The 19503-nt window shown below is 44.9% G+C and overlaps 1 protein-coding gene across 1 annotated transcript in view; it reads left to right on the forward strand.

Moving 5' to 3' along the window:
* Window positions 1-11637, forward strand: part of srcap (Snf2-related CREBBP activator protein) — a 77267-nt gene extending 65630 nt beyond the window's left edge. The window contains 4 exon segments of the mRNA XM_061927493.1: window positions 5397-5522; window positions 5597-5773; window positions 5846-5929; window positions 5994-11637. Of these exon segments, the coding sequence (XP_061783477.1) occupies window positions 5397-5522; window positions 5597-5773; window positions 5846-5929; window positions 5994-10991 (5385 nt within the window). The 3' untranslated portion in view covers window positions 10992-11637.
* Window positions 11638-19503: the final 7866 nt, after the last annotated feature.

Below are 19503 nucleotides of genomic sequence, written 5' to 3' on the forward strand. Positions count from 1 at the left end.
ATCATGTGCGGTACAAGCAGTCCTGCAGAGTGATTACTTGTGTGCGATACAAGCAGTCCTCCAGCGTGATTACTTGTGTGTGATATCATGTGCGGTACAAGCAGTCCTGCAGAGTGTTTACTTGTGTGTGATATCATGTGCGGTACAAGCAGTCCTGCAGAGTGTTTACTTGTGTGTGATATCATGTGCGGTACAAGCAGTCCTGCAGCGTGATTACTTGTGTGTGATATCATGTGCGGTACAAGCAGTCCTGCAGCGTGATTACTTGTGTGTGATATCATGTGCGGTACAAGCAGTCCTGCAGCGTGATTACTTGTGTGTGATATCATGTGCGGTACAAGCAGTCCTGCAGCGTGATTACTTGTGTGCGATACAAGCAGTCCTCCAGTGTGATTACTTGTGTGTGATATCATGTGCGATACAAGCAGTCCTGCAGCGTGATTACTTGTGTGTGATATCATGTGCGATACAAGCAGTCCTGCAGCGTGTTATAGGGCTGGGCGATATTGCCTTTTTTTAATATCGCGATATTTTAAGGCCATATCGCGATACACGATATATATCTCGATATTTTGCCTTAGCCTTGAATGAACACTTGATGCATATAATCACAGCAGTATGATGATTCTATGTGTCTACATGAAAACATTCTTCTTCATACTGCATTAATATATGCTACTTTTAAACTTTCATGCAGAGAAGGAAATCACAACTAAAAAAAATCACTATTTTTTTCAAACGGTGTTGATCTGGAAATGTTTGCCTCGGCATTTTGATGGTGTGGGCGTGTGGCACCGAACGGAGATATCGACGTGCGGAGTAAGCCCTCTTCTTTGTCTAGCGGGTGACTTTTCAAATGATGCTACATATTAGCAGTGTAGCCGAGTGTCCTGGGTTTGCCTATACAGTGTACTTATCTAATAAAATAATAAACGGGAGACATTAGAGCAGGTTCGGTAGCCACCGCGTCTTTAATGTCAACATCACACACCTCCTTCCACAACCACACACACCCTACGCTACAGCTCTACGGCAACAACTCTGGAGGGACAAAACTCCTCACTCCGGTAACTTGGGACACCCTGAACTGTTTGTTACAGCAGTAATGCTACTTTTTATAGCAACGCTTTTGCCCCACACTTGACAAATTACGGTTGTCTGTTCGACATATTCCCACTTGAAGCCAAACCACCGCCAGACGATGGACCCCCTGCTGTTTTTCTTGGGAATTAATTATTCCTCCATTTGTTACCAGATTCGCACCTTCTTTCTCTTGTATTACCACTCCGCTAGCATCACAGCTAACGTTAGCCATGCTGCTACCTCTCTGCTCGGGGAGGGCGTATACGTATGTGACGTATGACGTGACAGTATGTGACGTATGTAAGAAGGTGCGCTTGTCTGTCTGTGAGAAGGACAGACAAGAAAGAGTGGGAAGAGCCTGTAGTGTAATGCCCGCAGCTAAATGCAACTGCGTGAGAACGTATACTCGATATCACGATATAGTCATTTTCTGTATCGCACAGAGACAAACCCGCAATATATCTCGTATATCGATATATCGCCCAGCCCTAGTGTGATATCATGTGAGATACAAGCAGTCCTGCAGCGTGATTACTTGTTAAAAGTTCAAGTTAAAGTACCCATGATTGTCACACACACACTAGGTGTGGCGAAATTATTCTCTGCATTTGACCCATCACCCTTGATCACCCCCTGGGAGGTGAGGGGAGCAGTGAGCAGCAGCGGTGGCCGCGCCCGGGTTTCATTTTTGGTGATTTAACCCCCAATTCCAACCCTTGATGCTGAGTGCCAAGCAGGGAGGTAATGGCTCCCATTTTTATAGTCTTTGGTATGACTCACGACCTACCGATCTCAGGGCGGACACTCTAACCACTAGGCCACTGAGTAGGTGTGTGATTTCATGTGCGGTACAAGCAGCCCTGCAGCGTGATTACTTGTGTGCGATATCATGTGCGATACAAGCAGCGCTGCAGCGGGTTTACTTGTGCAAAGCAGCACAGACAGTTAACATCTAAATGTCCTCCCAATACACACACAATGTATTGTATTTTACCAAAGTTATTTCCAAAAGGTAAACATGCTAGGCTATAGGCTACTAGGAGCTAGCAGCTACACAACTGCTAAGCACACAGTAGCACACACGCTAGACATACCTAAGTAGCATACTTGCCAACCTTGAGACCTCCGATTTCGGGAGGTGGGGGGAGGGGGCTGGCGTGGTCGGGGTGGTCGGGGGCGTGGCTAAAAGGGGAGAAGTATATTTACAGCTAGAATTCACCAAGTCAAGTATTTCATATATATATATATATATATATATATATATATATATATATATATATATATAGCTAGAATTCATTGAACGTCAAGTATTTGTTATATATATATATATATATATATATATATATAACAAATACTTGACGTTCAGTGAATTCTAGCTATATATATATACGTATATATATATTTATTTTATTTATATACCGTATTTTCCGCACCATAAGGCGCCCGGGTTATAAGCCGCGCCTTCAATGAACGGCATATTTCAAAACTTTGTCCACCTATAAGCCGCCCCGTGATGTAAGCCGCATCTAACTGCGCTAAAGGAATGTCAAAAAAACGGTCAGATAGGTCAGTCAAACTTTAATAATATATTAAAACCAGCGTGATGTGGGCGCGCATGGAATCGTATATCAACATGGACAGAGCTGCGTGAAAAAAGCCACCCGGCCTCTTCGCGTAAACTTAAACTTACCTTAACCACTCGCTCATCTTTTCTTCATCCATCCCTTCGAGTTAGCTTTTATGATGACGCCGGCTGGAAAGGTCTCTTTTGGCAAGGTCTTCCTTTTGAATATCACCATGGGTGGAAGTTTCTGGCCATTAGCATGGCAAGCTAGAACCACAGTGAAGGATGACTTCTCATTCCCTGTGGTGCGAATATTCACCGTACGTGCTCCCGTTGTATCCACAGTGCGTTTCACAGGAATATCAGTTGCTGTGAAATAGTAATCCGTGTGTGGATGGAGAGATTGCGTCTTTTCATGAACCGGATCCCTGACGCTTAGTAGGAGCCATTTTGTGGTCTTTACAGATGTAAACACACAAAGGAAATGAAACGTAATATCCGCGCGCTTTTTCTTCTTCTACGCGGGCGGGTGGTTGCTTACAGTAGAAGAAGAAGCGCTTCCTGTTCTATGGGGGCGGGTGCTTACCTTGGCGGTTGCTTGCGTAGAAGAAGAAGCGCTTCCTGTTCTACCGGGAAAAAAGATGGCGGCTGTTTACCGAAGTTGCGGGATCGAAACTTTATGAAAATGAATCTTAATATTTATCCATATATAAAGCGCACCGGGTTAAAAGGCGCACTGTCAGCTTTTGAGAAAATTTGTGGTTTTTAGGTGCGGCTAATAGTGCGGAAAATACGGTATATTTTTTTTACCGATTTCCGAACTCTAAATGGGTGAATTTTGGCGAATTAAACGCCTTTCTATTATTCGCTCTCGGAGCGATTACGTCACAACGTGACGTCACATCGGGAAGCAATCCGCCATTTTCTCAAACACATTACAAACACCGAGTCAAATCAGCTCTGTTATTTTCCGTTTTTTTCGACTGTTTTCCGTACCTTGGAGACATCATGCCTCGTCGGTGTGTTGTCGGAGGGTGTAACAACACCAACAGGGACGGATTCAAGTTGCACCAGTGGCCCAAAGATGCAAAAGTGGCAAGAAATTGGACGTTTGTTCCGCACACTTTACCGACGAAAGCTATGCTACGACAAAGATGGCAAGAATGTGTGGATATCCTGCGACACTCAAAGCAGATGCATTTCCAACCATAAAGTCAAAGAAATCTGCCGCCAGACCCCCAGGAAAAGAGGGCGGATGAGGGTATGTCTACAGAATATATTAATTGATGAAAACTGGGCTGTCTGCACTCTCAAAGTGCATGTTGTTGCCAAATGTATTTCATATGTTGTAAACCTAGTTCATAGTTGTTAGTTTCCTTTAATGCCAAACAAACACATACCAATCGTTGGTTAGAAGGCGATCGCCGAATTCGTCCTCGCTTTCTCCCGTGTCGCTGGCTGTCATGTCGTTTTCGTCGGTTTCGCTTGCATACGGTTCAAACCGATATGGCTCAATAGCTTCAGTTTCTTCTTCAATTTGGTTTTCGCTACCTGCCTCCACACTACAACCATCCGTTTCAATACATGCGTAATCTGTTGAATCGCTTAATCCACTGAAATCCGAGTCTGAATCCGAGCTAATGTCGCTATAAACTTGCTGTTCTATCCGCCATGTTTGTTTGTATCGGCATCACTGTGTGACGTCACAGGAAAATGGACGGGTGTATATAACGATGGTTAAAATCAGGCACTTTTTTTAGGGATATTGCGTGATGGGTAAAATTTTGAAAAAAACTTCGAAAAATAAAATAAGCCACTGGGAACTGATTGTTAATGGTTTTAACCATTCTGAAATTGTGATAATGCTCCCCTTTAAGAGCCGCGGGTTGCTGACCCCCGGTCTAAGAGGACTGTTAAGATTCTGGACAAATTATATAGCTATTGTTTTGTTGTTTTTATCCAGCTGACCGTGGTCATTCTGAAACACTTGTGACATTCATGTTAGGTGCCGCACTCTGACACATTAAAAAGATACAGGTAGGATCTGATAATCAGCTTGGAATAATCACAAATAAGGAAGCAACACCGCACAAAAGTAACACAACAATATTTCCTCCTCAAAAGTCCCTCAAAGTCACGCACGCTAATAAGCGTTAGCGTCAGTTTAAAGTCAACCGCCGCAACCGTTAGCAATCAACTGTCCTCCTAGCGATCCAGTAATCCACAGGCCAATATTAATCCACTCAAAAAGTGACACATTTAGGTAATATAATAACCCATAAAGTTGCTCCGAAGCAAGATAGCATATGTTAGCGTTTTGTTTGCTTTAATGCACACACAGCTAACATGCTAATTGATTGTTTGGATTTGTAATATAATTGATGTGATATATCATGTAAAAGGTCTGTGCTCTGCCCACATAAATATTATTTCCAGCTAAGTGTACTTGTATTGAATATAAACCCCAGTGATGGATCCGTGTGGTCTTGACAACTGCACCGGAAACATAGTTGAGTTGTGTAAGACTTTAAAAGCAGGTGTTGATAAAAGAGGTCTGTGCTGTGAGATGTTACATGATGTTGGTGGTGCACAATCTTGTGTGCTAATAAATTACATATAGTACCGATAAGAGTACCTGTATGGATATTGGTAATCCAAACGATAATACATCCCTAATCCGGACACCCCTCACAGTGAAGTCTCTTTTTTTGAGTCATTATCTAAAACTATTATGCTTTTTATTTTTTAGCACACAATCCGTGAGCTGTTTGATGTCAACGACGGCGAGAAGAAGGAGGTAGCAGTGGAAGCGTCCGTGCCTCACGCGGAGGATGAGGAAGCTGCCAACAAACCGAGCACCACCATCCTGGAGCAGGTCAGTCACTCAGAAACCGATGGAGATCAGGATGCAGGAAGATGATTTCACCCCCCCCGAATGGTGCCTTGCAGGCGCTCTGTCGTGCTGAGGACGAGGAGGACATAGTCGCTGCCTCTCAAGCCAAAGCCGAGCAGGTGGCAGAGCTGGCGGAGTTCAACGAGAACATTCCACTGGATGACGGAGGGGAACAAGAAGAAGTGGAGGAGCTCTCGAAAGCGGAGCAGGAAATAGCTGCTCTGGTGGAGCAGGTGAGTGTTCATGCAAATGAGATGTTGGACTGAGTTGACTTCCGTCCTTTGACCTAAATAATGTCTTCCCAGCTCACTCCCATTGAGCGCTACGCCATGAACTTCCTGGAAGCCTCCTTGGAAGATGTTTGCAAGGAGGAGTTGAAACAAGCAGAGGTACGTGAGAAGAAGTCCTTTTTAATTTGCGCAAGTGCTAACATGTGAGGTGTTGTGTCTCCAGGAGCAAGTAGAGGCTGCCAGAAAGGGTCTGGACCAGGCCAAGGAAGGCCGACTACACGCGTCCTTCGGTGAAGATGGGGACTTTCTGTCCGCCGCAGCCTCCACGGAGCCTACTCAGCCTACTCCCGCCCGGCGAGGCCGCAAGCCCAAAGACAAAAGCAAGACCGTCGCCTCCACAAGAACCAGCGGTCGTCTGCGTGGGGCCTCGCCTGAAACCGAGCCCACATTGCACACAGAAGTGCCAGAAAGAGTCCGCGGTGGTCTTAGAGGACGCGGTGCCCTTAAAGACTCTAGTTCCCCGTCTCACGCCAACCCTTCAAAGACCACAACAGTCAGGCTCCAGGAGTCGTCTAAATCTTTGAAAGCCGCGTCTCCCGCCGGAGATCAGCAGCCCGGCAAAAACAAGCCTCAAGCCAGTCCTGTGCCTTCCTCGCCGTCTACGTCCTCCTCTGACGGCAAGCAGCAGAGTGTGTCCGAGACCCCCAGAAGAAACAAAGAGGAGCCCCTGGAGGAAAGCAGGCCTTCTGAGTCATCGCTGGAGTCCATCAGCCAAGTGGAGCACGAAGCAAGAGATGACTGCAAAGACCAAAGCGCCATGTCTCCGCCGTCCACGAGCTGTCGCTCACCTCGCAAGCGGCAGACAGCCGACAGCGAAGTCTTGCGGGGCATGGTCGATGACTCGCCATCGGCCAAAGTCCTGCGGAAGCTTCCGGGTCGACTGATCACCGTGGTGGAAGAGAAAGAGCCGAAGAAGAGGAAATGGCGAGGAAGCAGTACTGGAGGTTCTTCAGAAGAAGCCTCACTGGAGGAGAACACCAGTGGACCTGTGGAGGAACCAAATAAAGACAGTCCATTGTCAGTAGCTGACAGTACTTCTAAAGACATTCTGACCAAATCCCCTCAGAACCAAATCTCCACCCAAAGTCCACTTGTATATCATCAACCTGTCAGAGCCTATCCTCCATATTCCCCTCCCCATCTGTCTCCTGACATGCCCGTACTGAGGAACCTTCCCGTACGCCGCAGGTTGGAAACTGAATCTCGCATGGCGGCTCAGCTGGGAGAGCTGCTGCATGCGGGCCGGGGGAGAGGTGCCAACCAGCACAAGAAAGTGGACTCTTCTCCAGGCAAAGAAACTGCTTCTCCTGATGCCATCAATTCTCATATAGCACCGTTGAAAAGGAAGAGGGGACGGCCCCCTAAATGTCCCCCAAAGTTGCCCGACTTCAACAACACAACGTCTCCTCCACCTTCACAACCCGTCTCACCGAGTGAGGATGGGGACGCCCCCCTTTCCCCAAAACGCAAGCGTGGTCGCCCGCGCAAGGATTCCGTAAATACTCCAGACATTGTTTGTGACGGACCGACAACTAAAAACGTCACGCCCTCTGCAGATCCATCCAATGTTTCCAAACTGGACGCTAGTGAAGAATCAACGGTCCCATCGGACCAGAAGTCAGAGGACGCTGATCAAGACTTCCTGTCTACCAAAGCTGAAGAACTAGACTCCAAGACCGAACAGTCTGCATTGCCAACCAGTCAAACTTCAGTCTCTGAAGTCTCCATAGAATTCATAGACCCACACACCACACCAAACCGGGTTATTCCTGTCCCTGAAGGCAACAGTCCTACAAGTTCTTCACCACCTCCAGTATCTGATCTTTCTGGACCTCCTGAAGCTCTATCAGACTCTGCCAAAAACACTTGTGGCGCCACTGCAGCTGCTGCCACTCTTCCACCGACATCATCTTCTTGCACGACGGTAGAAACGCCACCAACATCTTCTACAAAGCCTGTAGAAGCGGCACCAACGTATTCTAGCACGCTGGTAGAAGCGGCACCAACATCTTCTACAAAGCCTGTAGAAGCGGCTCCAACGTATTCTAGCATGCTGGTAGAAGCGGCACCAACATCTTTTACAAAGCCTGTAGAAGCGGCACCAACGTATTCTAGCACGCTGGTAGAAGCGGCACCAACATCTTCTACCACGCCTGTAGAAGCGACACCAACGTATTCTAGCACGCTGGTAGAAGCGGCACCAATATCTTCTACAAAGCCTGTAGAAGCGGCACCAACGTATTCTAGCACGCTGGTAGAAGCGGCACCAACATCTTCTACAAAGCCTGTAGATGCGGCACCAACCTATTCTAGCACGCTGGTAGAGGCGGCACCAACGTCTTCTGCAACGCCTGTAGAAGCTACACAAACGTCTTCTGCAACACCTGTAGACGCTACACCAACGTCTTCTTCTACAACGCTGGTAATAGCTACACCAACGTCTTCTACAACGCTGGTAATAGCTACACCAACATCTTCTACAAGGCTGGTAAAAGCTACACCAACATCTGTTACAACGCCGGCAGACGCTACACCGTCTTCTACAACGCCGGCAGAGGCTACACCAACGTCTTCTACAACGCTGGTAATAGCTACACCAACATCTTCTACAAGGCTGGTAAAAGCTACACAAACATCTGTTACAACGCCGGCAGAAGCTACACCGTCTTCTACAACGCCGGCAGAGGCTACACCAACGTCTTCTACAACGTCGGCAAAGGCTACACCGTCTTCTACAACGCCTGCAGAGGCTACACCGTCTTCTACAACGCCGGCAGAAGCTACACCGACATCTTCTAAAACGCCGGTAGAAGCTACACCACCGTCTTCTACTGCGCCAATAGAAGCGGCACCAACGTTTTCTAGAACACTGGTAGAAGCGGCACGGTCCTTTACAACTCTGGTAGAAGCGGCACCAACATCTTCTAGAACGCTGGTAGAAGCATCACCAACATCTTCTAGAACGCTGGTAGAAGCAGCACCAACATCTTCTAGAACGCTGGTAGAAGCGACACCGTCTTCTAGCATGCTGGTAGAAGCAGCACCAACATCTTCTGGAACACTGGTAGAAGCGACACCGTCTTCTAGCATGCTGGTAGAAGCGACACCGTCTTCTAGCATGCTGGTAGAAGCGACACCAACATCTTCTGGAACGCTGGTAGAAGCAGCACCAACATCTTCTACAACACTGACCTCAAAACCTGACGCCTCCAACCCATCATGTCAGGTGGAGGCTAAGGAGTCTCTCCAATCCTCTGCTCCACCAGTCACCTCCACCCACCATTTAGCGACCTTCTCAAGCCAAGTGGAGGACTCTTGTGAACCGGCAGAAGCAGACCTCACCTGTCTACCAAACACCGAGACGATGTGGAACCCAAGCCAACTACCCACCTCACCAACTGTCATGGCCTCTGCTGTAGATGCTCATCCATCATATCCACTTTCTAACGCACCTTCGCCAACAACTGCCCCACCTTCTCCAACCTCCCCTCACCCCTCAGCAGACACGCCCCCAAACGACGCCCTAACGACATCGCGTGTCCCGTGTGACGATACGTCTGCCGCATCATGGGACACAATGAAGACCATGACAAGCACCCACGTACCAACAACATCTAGCAGCGCTGCTCCTCAAACCTCCCCTGTCATCTCACAAGCACCAACTCCGACCCCTCCTCCAAGTACCGAACCCAATCCAGCCTTGTCCGAGAAAGACCTGGACCTGACGAAACCGACAAAGTTTGAAGACACACAGCAGGACATGTTGGCATCACGGAGCAAAAGAAGGAAGGGGCTGCGTTCTCCTATGGCCAAAGACGTGGAGAAAGACGGCGTAGTCTTTGAGGACGCCAAGAGCGTCTCTCCCCCTGAGGAGCCATCAAAGGAGGCGCACAAGATGCCCGCTCAGAAAAGGTCTCTCTGTCGTCAGAGTAGCCAGGAGTCCGCTGGCTCGTCGTCGCCGTCCTCTGGCTGCTCCACATCCACCTTGACTCGTCACGCTCACCACAAGAGGACGTACGAGAACAGACACCCCGGCAAGAAGCGACGAGTAGACGTCACCGCAGAGGCAGAAATGGAAGGACCCGAGAGGGACCCCGCCACTGCGTCCCCTCAGAGACGACGCTCAAGGTCTCCTTCGTCCTCCAGCGGCTCGGAAGACGAGGACGACAAGAAGGAGCCCCGCCTGACTCGCTCTGCCAAGTCCCGGCTGCAGGAGCAGAGCGGCAAGCGAGATGGAAGGACGTTGGCGCGCGCCTCTGACAGCAACGCCAACACGTCCACCGGGGGCGATTCTGGCAGCGACTCGTCTTCAGTCCGGGTCACCAGGAGGTCAGTGGGGTCTTCTCAGGTCAAGAAGGTCCCGTCCACTGCGGCCTCACGTCCTCCTGAGCCGGAGGTGCTGGGCAAGAGGTGCTCGGCCCTCAACGCCGCCGCCAAGCTCCTCGCTATGAAAGGACGGGTGGACACCCCTGGCCACACGCCCCGCAAGGGTCCTGCTGCGTCCCCTGACCAGAAGAACTTAAAGTCCAAAAGTAAAAGTGTCCTCGTCCCGCAGAACAACTCCGGGAATGTGGACAATAGTAAAAGCTGCAGCAAACCTTCAACGCCCAATCAGGCCAGTCGTCCCACGCCGCGCTCCACCCGACAGTGCCCGGGGTCCCTGGTGCCCCCCCTGGAGGAGTACAAGAGGCCTAAACCTGAGGACAAAGAGGGCGGCTGTCGGAAGGCGGCGAAGGGGAAGGATGGCGAGGCGTCGCGGGGTCAAAGTGCCTGCAGCAGCATGAGCAGCGACGGCGAGGCGGACGTCGGACAAAGCAGCCGAAGTCGCAGCAGCAGCGGCAGCAGCCGGCGGGCGCACAGCGCCGGCTCCCAGAACGCCGAGCGCAAGACGCTGCGCTCCCGAGCCTCCTCGGGCAGCGACCCCGATCGCAGCGCCGAGCGGAGCACGAGGGACCGGAAGGAGAAGCGGGCCGACGGGCGAGGAAGTCACAGTGAGCGCCGATCTCTGAAGCTCACCCAGGACGCCGCGGCTGGCTCAGGGTCCGAGGGCACGCCAGACAGGGTGCTCAGGAGCGTGGCGGCGCTGGCGGCGGTGCAAGCGCGGTCGCCGGCGGCGAGCACGCGCTCCTCGGCCAACCAACAACGCCACAACAAGACATGAGCGCCAGCACGTGGCGAGGTGTCAACGTCTCGACCTCGTCTGCACTCGACATCCGGTCCAGGACACCAGCGCTGCACAAGCCAGGGACGTCCCGGCGCCTTGGGCCCCTCCCCCTTTACAAAGGAGGTGGGCCGGGGGGCGGCTCAGGAGTGCTGGACTGACTAGTGGGCGGAGCTTGGCCACGTGAGGGCAGGCTGCTCACGCTTGTGATGGAGCTGCTTGGCTTTCTTCTACCAATTATGAAATATGTTTGCACACCTTCCTCCTCATCATCATCATCTTCAGGTCAAAGGTGCCGATGATGTCATCATCTCATCCGAGGCGGTCACTGTTGTGTATTTATCGTGCGAGTGCCTCTCGGGTTCTGACCCGGCTTGCCTTGACAAGTTCTTCACTCTGGTCAAGAGGAGCCAAATCAAGGAAGTGACTTTGTGCTACCAAATAGTTTCTTTTGTTGTTGACAAGAACTCGGGAAGACTTCAGGAGACTGTGGGCTCACTTGGGGGTGGAGGTTCTGGTGAAGGTCTTTTTTTGTTTTCTTTTGGTTGGTCTTTTTATTTGTTGCATTCCTTCAAGCCCTGTAATTCCACCTTGTTTTACTTGAACACGTCAGACAAGTACTCTTGAATAAAAAGACCAAAATGGACTTCTTTGTTGTCTGGTTATAAGTACACCTCTGCGGAATGTTGCATCCTTAACATTGTATAAAGCAAAAAGGATTTGACTTTCAAACATTTTTTTAATCTACCAAAAATACAAATTTTAAAAACAAAATCCTTATTAAAAGTAGAAACATATTTGACCGAGTGTCGTCCTAAAAAACTGAAATACTTGATGCATAAAATCAAACTGACTCAGGAACACAATTTATAAAACATTGAACCTGCAACACAAACATTAATAAAACAACTTCTTCAAAGCGGGTTTGAAGCATGATACTGATAAAGTTCCCCTCCCCAAACATATTTTCGACGTAGACTTCCTTTTTGGTGGTGGTGGTTCCTCTCTTTAAGAAGGGGAACCGGAGGGTGTGTTCTAACTATCGTGGGATCACACTCCTCAGCCTTCCCGGTAAGGTCTATTCAGGTGTACTGGAGAGGAGGCTACGCCGGATAGTCGAACCTCGGATTCAGGAGGAACAGTGTGGTTTTCGTCCTGGTCGTGGAACTGTGGACCAGCTCTATACTCTCGGCAGGGTCCTTGAGGGTGCATGGGAGTTTGCCCAACCAGTCTACATGTGCTTTGTGGACTTGGAGAAGGCATTCAACCGTGTCCCTCGGGGAGTCCTGTGGGGAGTGCTCAGAGAGTACGGGGTATCGGACTGTCTGATTGTGGCAGTCCGCTCCCTGTATGATCAGTGCCAGAGCTTGGTCCGCATTGCCGGCAGTAAGTCGGACACGTTTCCAGTGAGGGTTGGACTCCGCCAAGGCTGCCCTTTGTCACCGATTCTGTTCATAACTTTTATGGACAGAATTCTAGGCGCAGTCATGGCGTTGAGGGGATCTGGTTTGGTGGCTGCAGGATTAGGTCTCTGCTTTTTGCAGATGATGTGGTCCTGATGGCTTCATCTGGCCAGGATCTTCAGCTCTCGCTGGATCGGTTCGCAGCTGAGTGTGAAGCGACTGGGATGAGAATCAGCACCTCCAAGTCCGAGTCCATGGTTCTCGCCCGGAAAAGGGTGGAGTGCCATCTCCGGGTTGGGGAGGAGATCTTGCCCCAAGTGGAGGAGTTCAAGTACCTTGGAGTCTTGTTCATGAGTGAGGAAAGAGTGGATGGTGAGATCGACAGGCGGATCGGTGCGGCGTCTTCAGTAATGCGGACGCTGTATCGATCCGTTGTGGTGAAGAAGGAGCTGAGCCGGAAGGCAAAGCTCTCAATTTACCGGTCGATCTACGTTCCCATCCTCACCTATGGTCATGAGCTTTGGGTTATGACCGAAAGGACAAGATCACGGGTACAAGCGGCCGAAATGAGTTTCCTCCGCCGGGTGGCGGGGCTCTCCCTTAGAGATAGGGTGAGAAGCTCTGTCATCCGGGAGGAGCTCAAAGTAAAGCCGCTGCTCCTCCACATGGAGAGGAGCCAGATGAGGTGGTTCGGGCATCTGGTCAGGATGCCACCCGAACGCCTCCCTAGGGAGGTGTTTAGGGCACGTCCGACCGGTAGGAGGCCGCGGGGAAGACCCAGGACACGTTGGGAAGACTATGTCTCCCGGCTGGCCTGGGAACGCCTCGGGGTCCCACAGGAAGAGCTGGACGAAGTGGCTGGGGAGAGGGAAGTCTGGGCTTCCCTGCTTAGGCTGCTGCCCCCGCGACCCGACCTCGGATAAGCGGAAGAAGATGGATGGATGGATGGACTTCCTTTTTATTGTCATTCAAATGTGAACTTTACAGTACAGATAAGAACGACATTTCGTTGCATTATCTGGTTGTAATAATACATTTTATTAATAAGGCGCCTTTCTGTACACTCAAGGACACCGTACAAAATCACAACAATAAAATCAAATTGGATAAAACAAACAACAAAGAGAAAAGAAAAGATGATTACAATGAATAAGCAGTCAGGAATAGGAGTGTTTTGAGTCTTGATTTGAAGAGGGATATTGAATCTAAGTTGCGAAGGTCTGGTGGTAAAGAGTTGCAAAGATGAGTGGCTGAAAGCTCGGGCATCCATGGTGGACACTTGAAATAAAGGGACAGTGAGATGGATGGATGAAGAGGATCTTAGGGAACGTGAGGGCGTGGCGACATGGATCAGCTCAGAGAGATAAGATGGAGAGAGGTTATGGATGGCTTTGAAAGTGAGGAGAATGATTTTAAAGTGGATACGATGTTTGATGGGTAGCCAGGGGAGTTGCTGCAGAACACGGGTGATGTGCTGGATTGAAGGGGTTCTGCTGATTATCCGGGCTGCAGAGTTCTGGAGAAGCTGAAGTTTGTGAAGTGACTTGTGAGGGAGACCAAACAGGAGAGAGTTGCAGTAGTCCAGGCGAGAGGTGACCAGGCTATGGACTAGTATGGCAGCAGTATGAGGGGTAAGGGATGGGCGAAGACAATTAATGTTCCGAAGATGAAAGTAAGCAGACCGGGTAATGTTGTTTATGCGGGCTTGAAAGGAGAGTGTGCTGTCGAGGATGACACCCAGACTCTTGACTTGGGAGGAGGGTGAGACAGAGGAACTGCCGAGAGTAACGGGACAAGCTGTTGGTTTTGGCAAGAATGGTTTTTGTACCGACAAGTAAGATTTCGGTTTTATTACTATTGAGTTGAAGGAAATTGGATGAGAACCACTGCTTGAGTTGACTGAGGCAGTCTGTAAGGGAGGAAGGAGGGAGAGAGGCAGTTGGTTTGGTGGAAATTGTTGCGTTCTGGACCAGTTGTTCCTCCCAGGGAATTCAAGTCACAATTCGCTCCCAAGCTCTTTACGACACTTAAAGCTGAGTTGAAAAACCACCAGAGACAGAATAGGTATTTTGTTGTATATTTTCAAAGCTTTGCAAATATACTTTTTGAGACCAGTCTAACCATAGAACATTCTATTGCGCCGCCCAAAATGGTCTGTCTTCCCAACGCCAAAACCCCCTCTTTCCTTCCCCCTCCCTAGCCATAATACATTCCAAAGAACTCAAGGTTAACACACACAGTTTACTTGCAGACAAAGCAGCAAGAGAAGAAATGGAAAACACGAGCTGTTTTCAAATATGACTATGAAATAAAAGAAGTACAACTTAAATTCGGATATATGTAAATATCTTCCTCCGACAAGATGTAGAGCTGGGTGTCATCCGCATAACAGTGAAAATATATTTTACATTTATGGAAAATATTGCCCAGGGGAAGAATGTAAATGATAAAAAGCAGGGGACCAAGAACAGAGCCCTGGGGGACACCAGAGGAAACAGGAGACGGAGGGGATTTGAATGAACAGAGTTGAACAAACTGAGTGCGGTCAGAGAGATATGATCTAAACCAGTGAAAGGGTGTGCTTGTGATGCCAATACTGTACAATCTATGGAGGAGGACAGTGTGTGAAATGGTGTCAAAGTCTGCAGTGAGATCTAAGCGTACTAGGATAGTGAGAAGACCAGAATCAGCTGCCAGGAGGGGATCGTTTGGGATTTTTACTAGTGCTGTTTCAGTGCTGTGCAGGGGGCGGAAACCAGACTGGAATTGTTCATATAGATTATTTAACTGGAGTGAAGTTGGAAGGAGACAGTTTTTTCAAGGATTTTTGAGAGTGGTAGTAGTGTGGGATAAAAGAGCAATAAGGTGAAGATATAAATAAAGAGATTACTGTACAGATAAATATATTGCACTTTTGCTTATGCATCCACATTTATGGATGTATGTTATATTGTCTTTATATTCCAGCCAGTTAATCCATTTTTGACAACATAACATTTAATGTTCTCACAAAAAGTGAAGGTTATTCAGCTTTTGGGTCAAATATTTGTGCTACAAACTATTTCCAAGTAAATGTGACTTTAACATTTTTGACTGAACTCTTCATAGTTTTAAAACTTTTTCAACAACTTGTTGTCTTTGAAAGTCGAACAACAAACTTCGTGAACACTTTTTGTCATCAAAGAAACTTTTTGTCTTGCGGCTCGCACTGGACTAAAAAAATTTGGGCCGACTGCATGTCACGTCATTTTATATATATATATATATATATATATATATATTAGTGATGGGTCCGGCAACACCGATGCATCGGCGCATGCGTCGAGCTCATAGAGCAAAACCCTGTGTCGGTGCGCGTACCGCTTTTAGAAAGTCACGTGACCGATCATGAGCTGTTTTGGTCACGTGACCGATACGGCAACTGTGTCGCCTCCTCTGTGCCCTGTGAGCGGCTCTTTTCTACAGCCGGAGAAATAATAACGAAGAAGAGAAATCGTCTAAAATGTAATAGGTCGGAAAAACTTTTTTTCCTTTTTTTTAATAAAAATGTGTAAAAAAATAAAATTAAAACAATTCCCAGTCCACAATCATCCACAACACGTTCTCTTAGATTTCCATGTTATGATACATGTTCACATTATTTATTGACTGTATCTAAAAAAGATACAAATATATTTTTATTTAAATGAAGATATGAAATAATCCTAAATGAAATACAATGACTTGGTTTATATTATTGTATATACTAGGGCAGGGGTCACCAACGCGGTGCCCGCGGTCACCAGGTAGCCCGTAAGGACCAGATGAGTCGCCCGCTGGCCTGTTCTAAAAATAGCTCAAAGAGCAGCACTTACCAGTGAGCTGCCTCTATTTTTTAAATTTGATTTATCTACTAGCAAGCTGGTCTCGCTTTGCTCGACATTTTTAATTGTAAAAGAGACAAAACTCAAATAGAATTTGAAAATCCAAGAAAATATTTTAAAGACTTGGTCTTCACTTGTTTAAATAAATTCTTTTTTTTTTTTTACTTTGCTTCTTATTACTTTTAGAAATACAATTTTAGAGAAAAAATACAACCTTAAAAATGATTTTAGGATTTTTAAACACATATACCTTTTTACCTTTTAAATTTCTTCCTCTTCTTTCCTGACAATTTAAATCAATGTTCAAGTAAATTTATTTTTTTTTCATTGTAAAGAATAATAAATATTTTAGCTTCTGTTTTTTCGACGAAGAATATTTGTGAAATATTTCTTCAAACTTACTATGATTAAAATTCAAAAAAAAATTATTCTGGCAAATCTAGAAAATCTGTAGAATCAAATTTAAATCTAATTTCAAAGTATTTTGAATTTCTTTTAAAATTTTTGTTCTGGAAAATCTAGAAGAAATACTGATTTGTCTTTGTTAGAAATATAGCTTGGTCCAATTTGTTAAATATTCTAACAAAGTGCAGATTGGATTTTAACCAATTTAAAACATGTCATCAAAATTCTAAAATGTATCTTAATCAGGAAAAATTACTAATGATGTTCCATAAATTATTTTTTTTATTTTTTCAAAAAGATTCAAATTAGCTAGTTTTTCCCTCTTCTTTTTGTCAGTTGAATTTTGAATTTTAAAGAGTCGAAATTAAAGATAAACTATGTTTCAAAATTTGATTTGATTTTTTTTCGTGTTTTCTCCTCTTTTAAACCGTTCAATTAAGTGTTTATTTCATCATTTATTCTCTACAAAAAACCTTCCGTAAAAGGAAAAAAAAATGTACAACGGAATGACAGACAGAAATACCCATTTTTTTATATATATAAATGTATTTATTTAGCTATTCTTGTTTGAATCACACTTACGTGTAACTTACAAATGACAATATATTTATTTATTTAAGTGTGTATCAAACTGGTAGCCCTTCGCATTAATCAGTACCCAAGAAGTAGTTTTTGGTTTCAAAAAGGTTGGTGACCCCTGTACTAGGGCATCAAATCAGTGTCAGTTGAGTCGGTCCATAGGTTGCCTGTAGGGATTTTTAATGTCCAGCAGATGTCAGTATTTAGTGACACAGTATCGACACAGTATCAATAGTTTTGCAATGTGTCGAAACGCTTCATGACGCCTCATCAACCCATCACTAATATATATATATATATATATATATATATATATATTGTGAGTATTTTTAATGGTGCTTGGACATTTTTTATGATATCCACAAAGTTCAGTGAGCAGGTTGTGTGACCATGTCTGTTGACAATTAGTGTTGGATCCATGTATTGTTTTTGCACCATGACTAGGGAAGGTTGTTTGCTCTCAGTGCTGCACATTGAGCCATTCAAGGCATAATTAAAAGTCATAGAATTGAATTACTCACTTTGTCCACCAGATTGTTGACAAATCCGCAGCATCAAAATGATCAGGCAATCAAAATGAACGCAACCTCCCTTTGGGCAAGATTTCTTACTAAACTCTTTAGACTTAGACTTCCTTTTTATGGTCATTCAAATTTTAACTTTACAGCACAGATAAGAACAAAATTTCGTTACTTAAGCTCATGGTAGTGCAGGATAAAAAAGCAATAAGGTGCATGTATAAATAAATAAATATATATATAAAATAGACTACTGTACAGATAAATACATTGCACTTTTTCACATGCGTCCACATTTATGGATGTATGTTATATTGTCTTTTTTATTCCAGCGAGTTAATCCATTTTGGGGAGAATTGAGGGAATAATTTAATTATACTATAGACACCAATTTAAGACGTCGGGCTCACTTTGAGACAAAAAAACAAACCCTTGTGGAACAAGAAACACAACACGTGTTACGGCACACAAAAAGTCAAACTTGTAATGGGGGAAGGGGGTGAGAGGTTGAAGCGAGTGTGGGCGGGGCTATCTGGTGTATGAGTAGTAGTCTATAGGTGTGTGTTTTGCGTATAAGCCTGAAAATCTTTGAATATTTTGTGTATAAGCCTAAAAATCTTTGAATATTTTGTGTATAAGCCTAAAAATATTTGAATATTTTGTGTATAAGCCTAAAAATATTTGAATATTTTGTGTATAAGCCTAAAAATATTTGAATATTTTGTGTATAAGCCTAAAAATACTTGAATATTTTGTGTATAAGCCTAAAAATATTTGAATATTTTGTGTATAAGCCTAAAAATATTTGAATATTTTGTGTATAAGCCTAAAAATATTTGAATATTTTGTGTATAAGCCTAAAAATATTTGAATATTTTGTGTAGAAGCCTAAAAATATTTGAATATTTTGTGTAGAAGCCTAAAAATATTTGAATATTTTGTGTATAAGCCTAAAAATATTTGAATATTTTGTGTATAAGCCTAAAAATATTTGAATATTTTGTGTAGAAGCCTAAAAATATTTGAATATTTTGTGTAGAAGCCTAAAAATATTTGAATATTTTGTGTAGAAGCCTAAAAATATTTGAATATTTTGTGTATAAGCCTAAAAATATTTGAATATTTTGTGTATAAGCCTAAAAATATTTGAATATTTTGTGTATAAGCCTAAAAATCTTTGAATATTTTGTGTATAAGCCTAAAAATCTTTGAATATTTTGTGTATAAGCCTAAAAATCTTTGAATATTTTGTGTATAAGCCTAAAAATATTTGAATATTTTGTGTATAAGCCTAAAAATCTTTGAATATTTTGTGTATAAGCCTAAAAATACTTGAATATTTTGTGTATAAGCCTAAAAATATTTGAATATTTTGTGTATAAGCCTAAAAATATTTGAATATTTTGTGTATAAGCCTAAAAATATTTGAATATTTTGTGTATAAGCCTAAAAATATTTGAATATTTTGTGTAGAAGCCTAAAAATATTTGAATATTTTGTGTATAAGCCTAAAAATATTTGAATATTTTGTGTATAAGCCTAAAAATATTTGAATATTTTGTGTATAAGCCTAAAAATATTTGAATATTTTGTGTATAAGCCTAAAAATATTTGAATATTTTGTGTATAAGCCTAAAAATATTTGAATATTTTGTGTAGAAGCCTAAAAATATTTGAATATTTTGTGTAGAAGCCTAAAAATATTTGAATATTTTGTGTAGAAGCCTAAAAATATTTGAATATT

This window comes from Nerophis lumbriciformis, linkage group LG32, assembly GCF_033978685.3.
Source record: "Nerophis lumbriciformis linkage group LG32, RoL_Nlum_v2.1, whole genome shotgun sequence".
In the NCBI taxonomy this organism is placed as follows: domain Eukaryota; kingdom Metazoa; phylum Chordata; class Actinopteri; order Syngnathiformes; family Syngnathidae; genus Nerophis; species Nerophis lumbriciformis.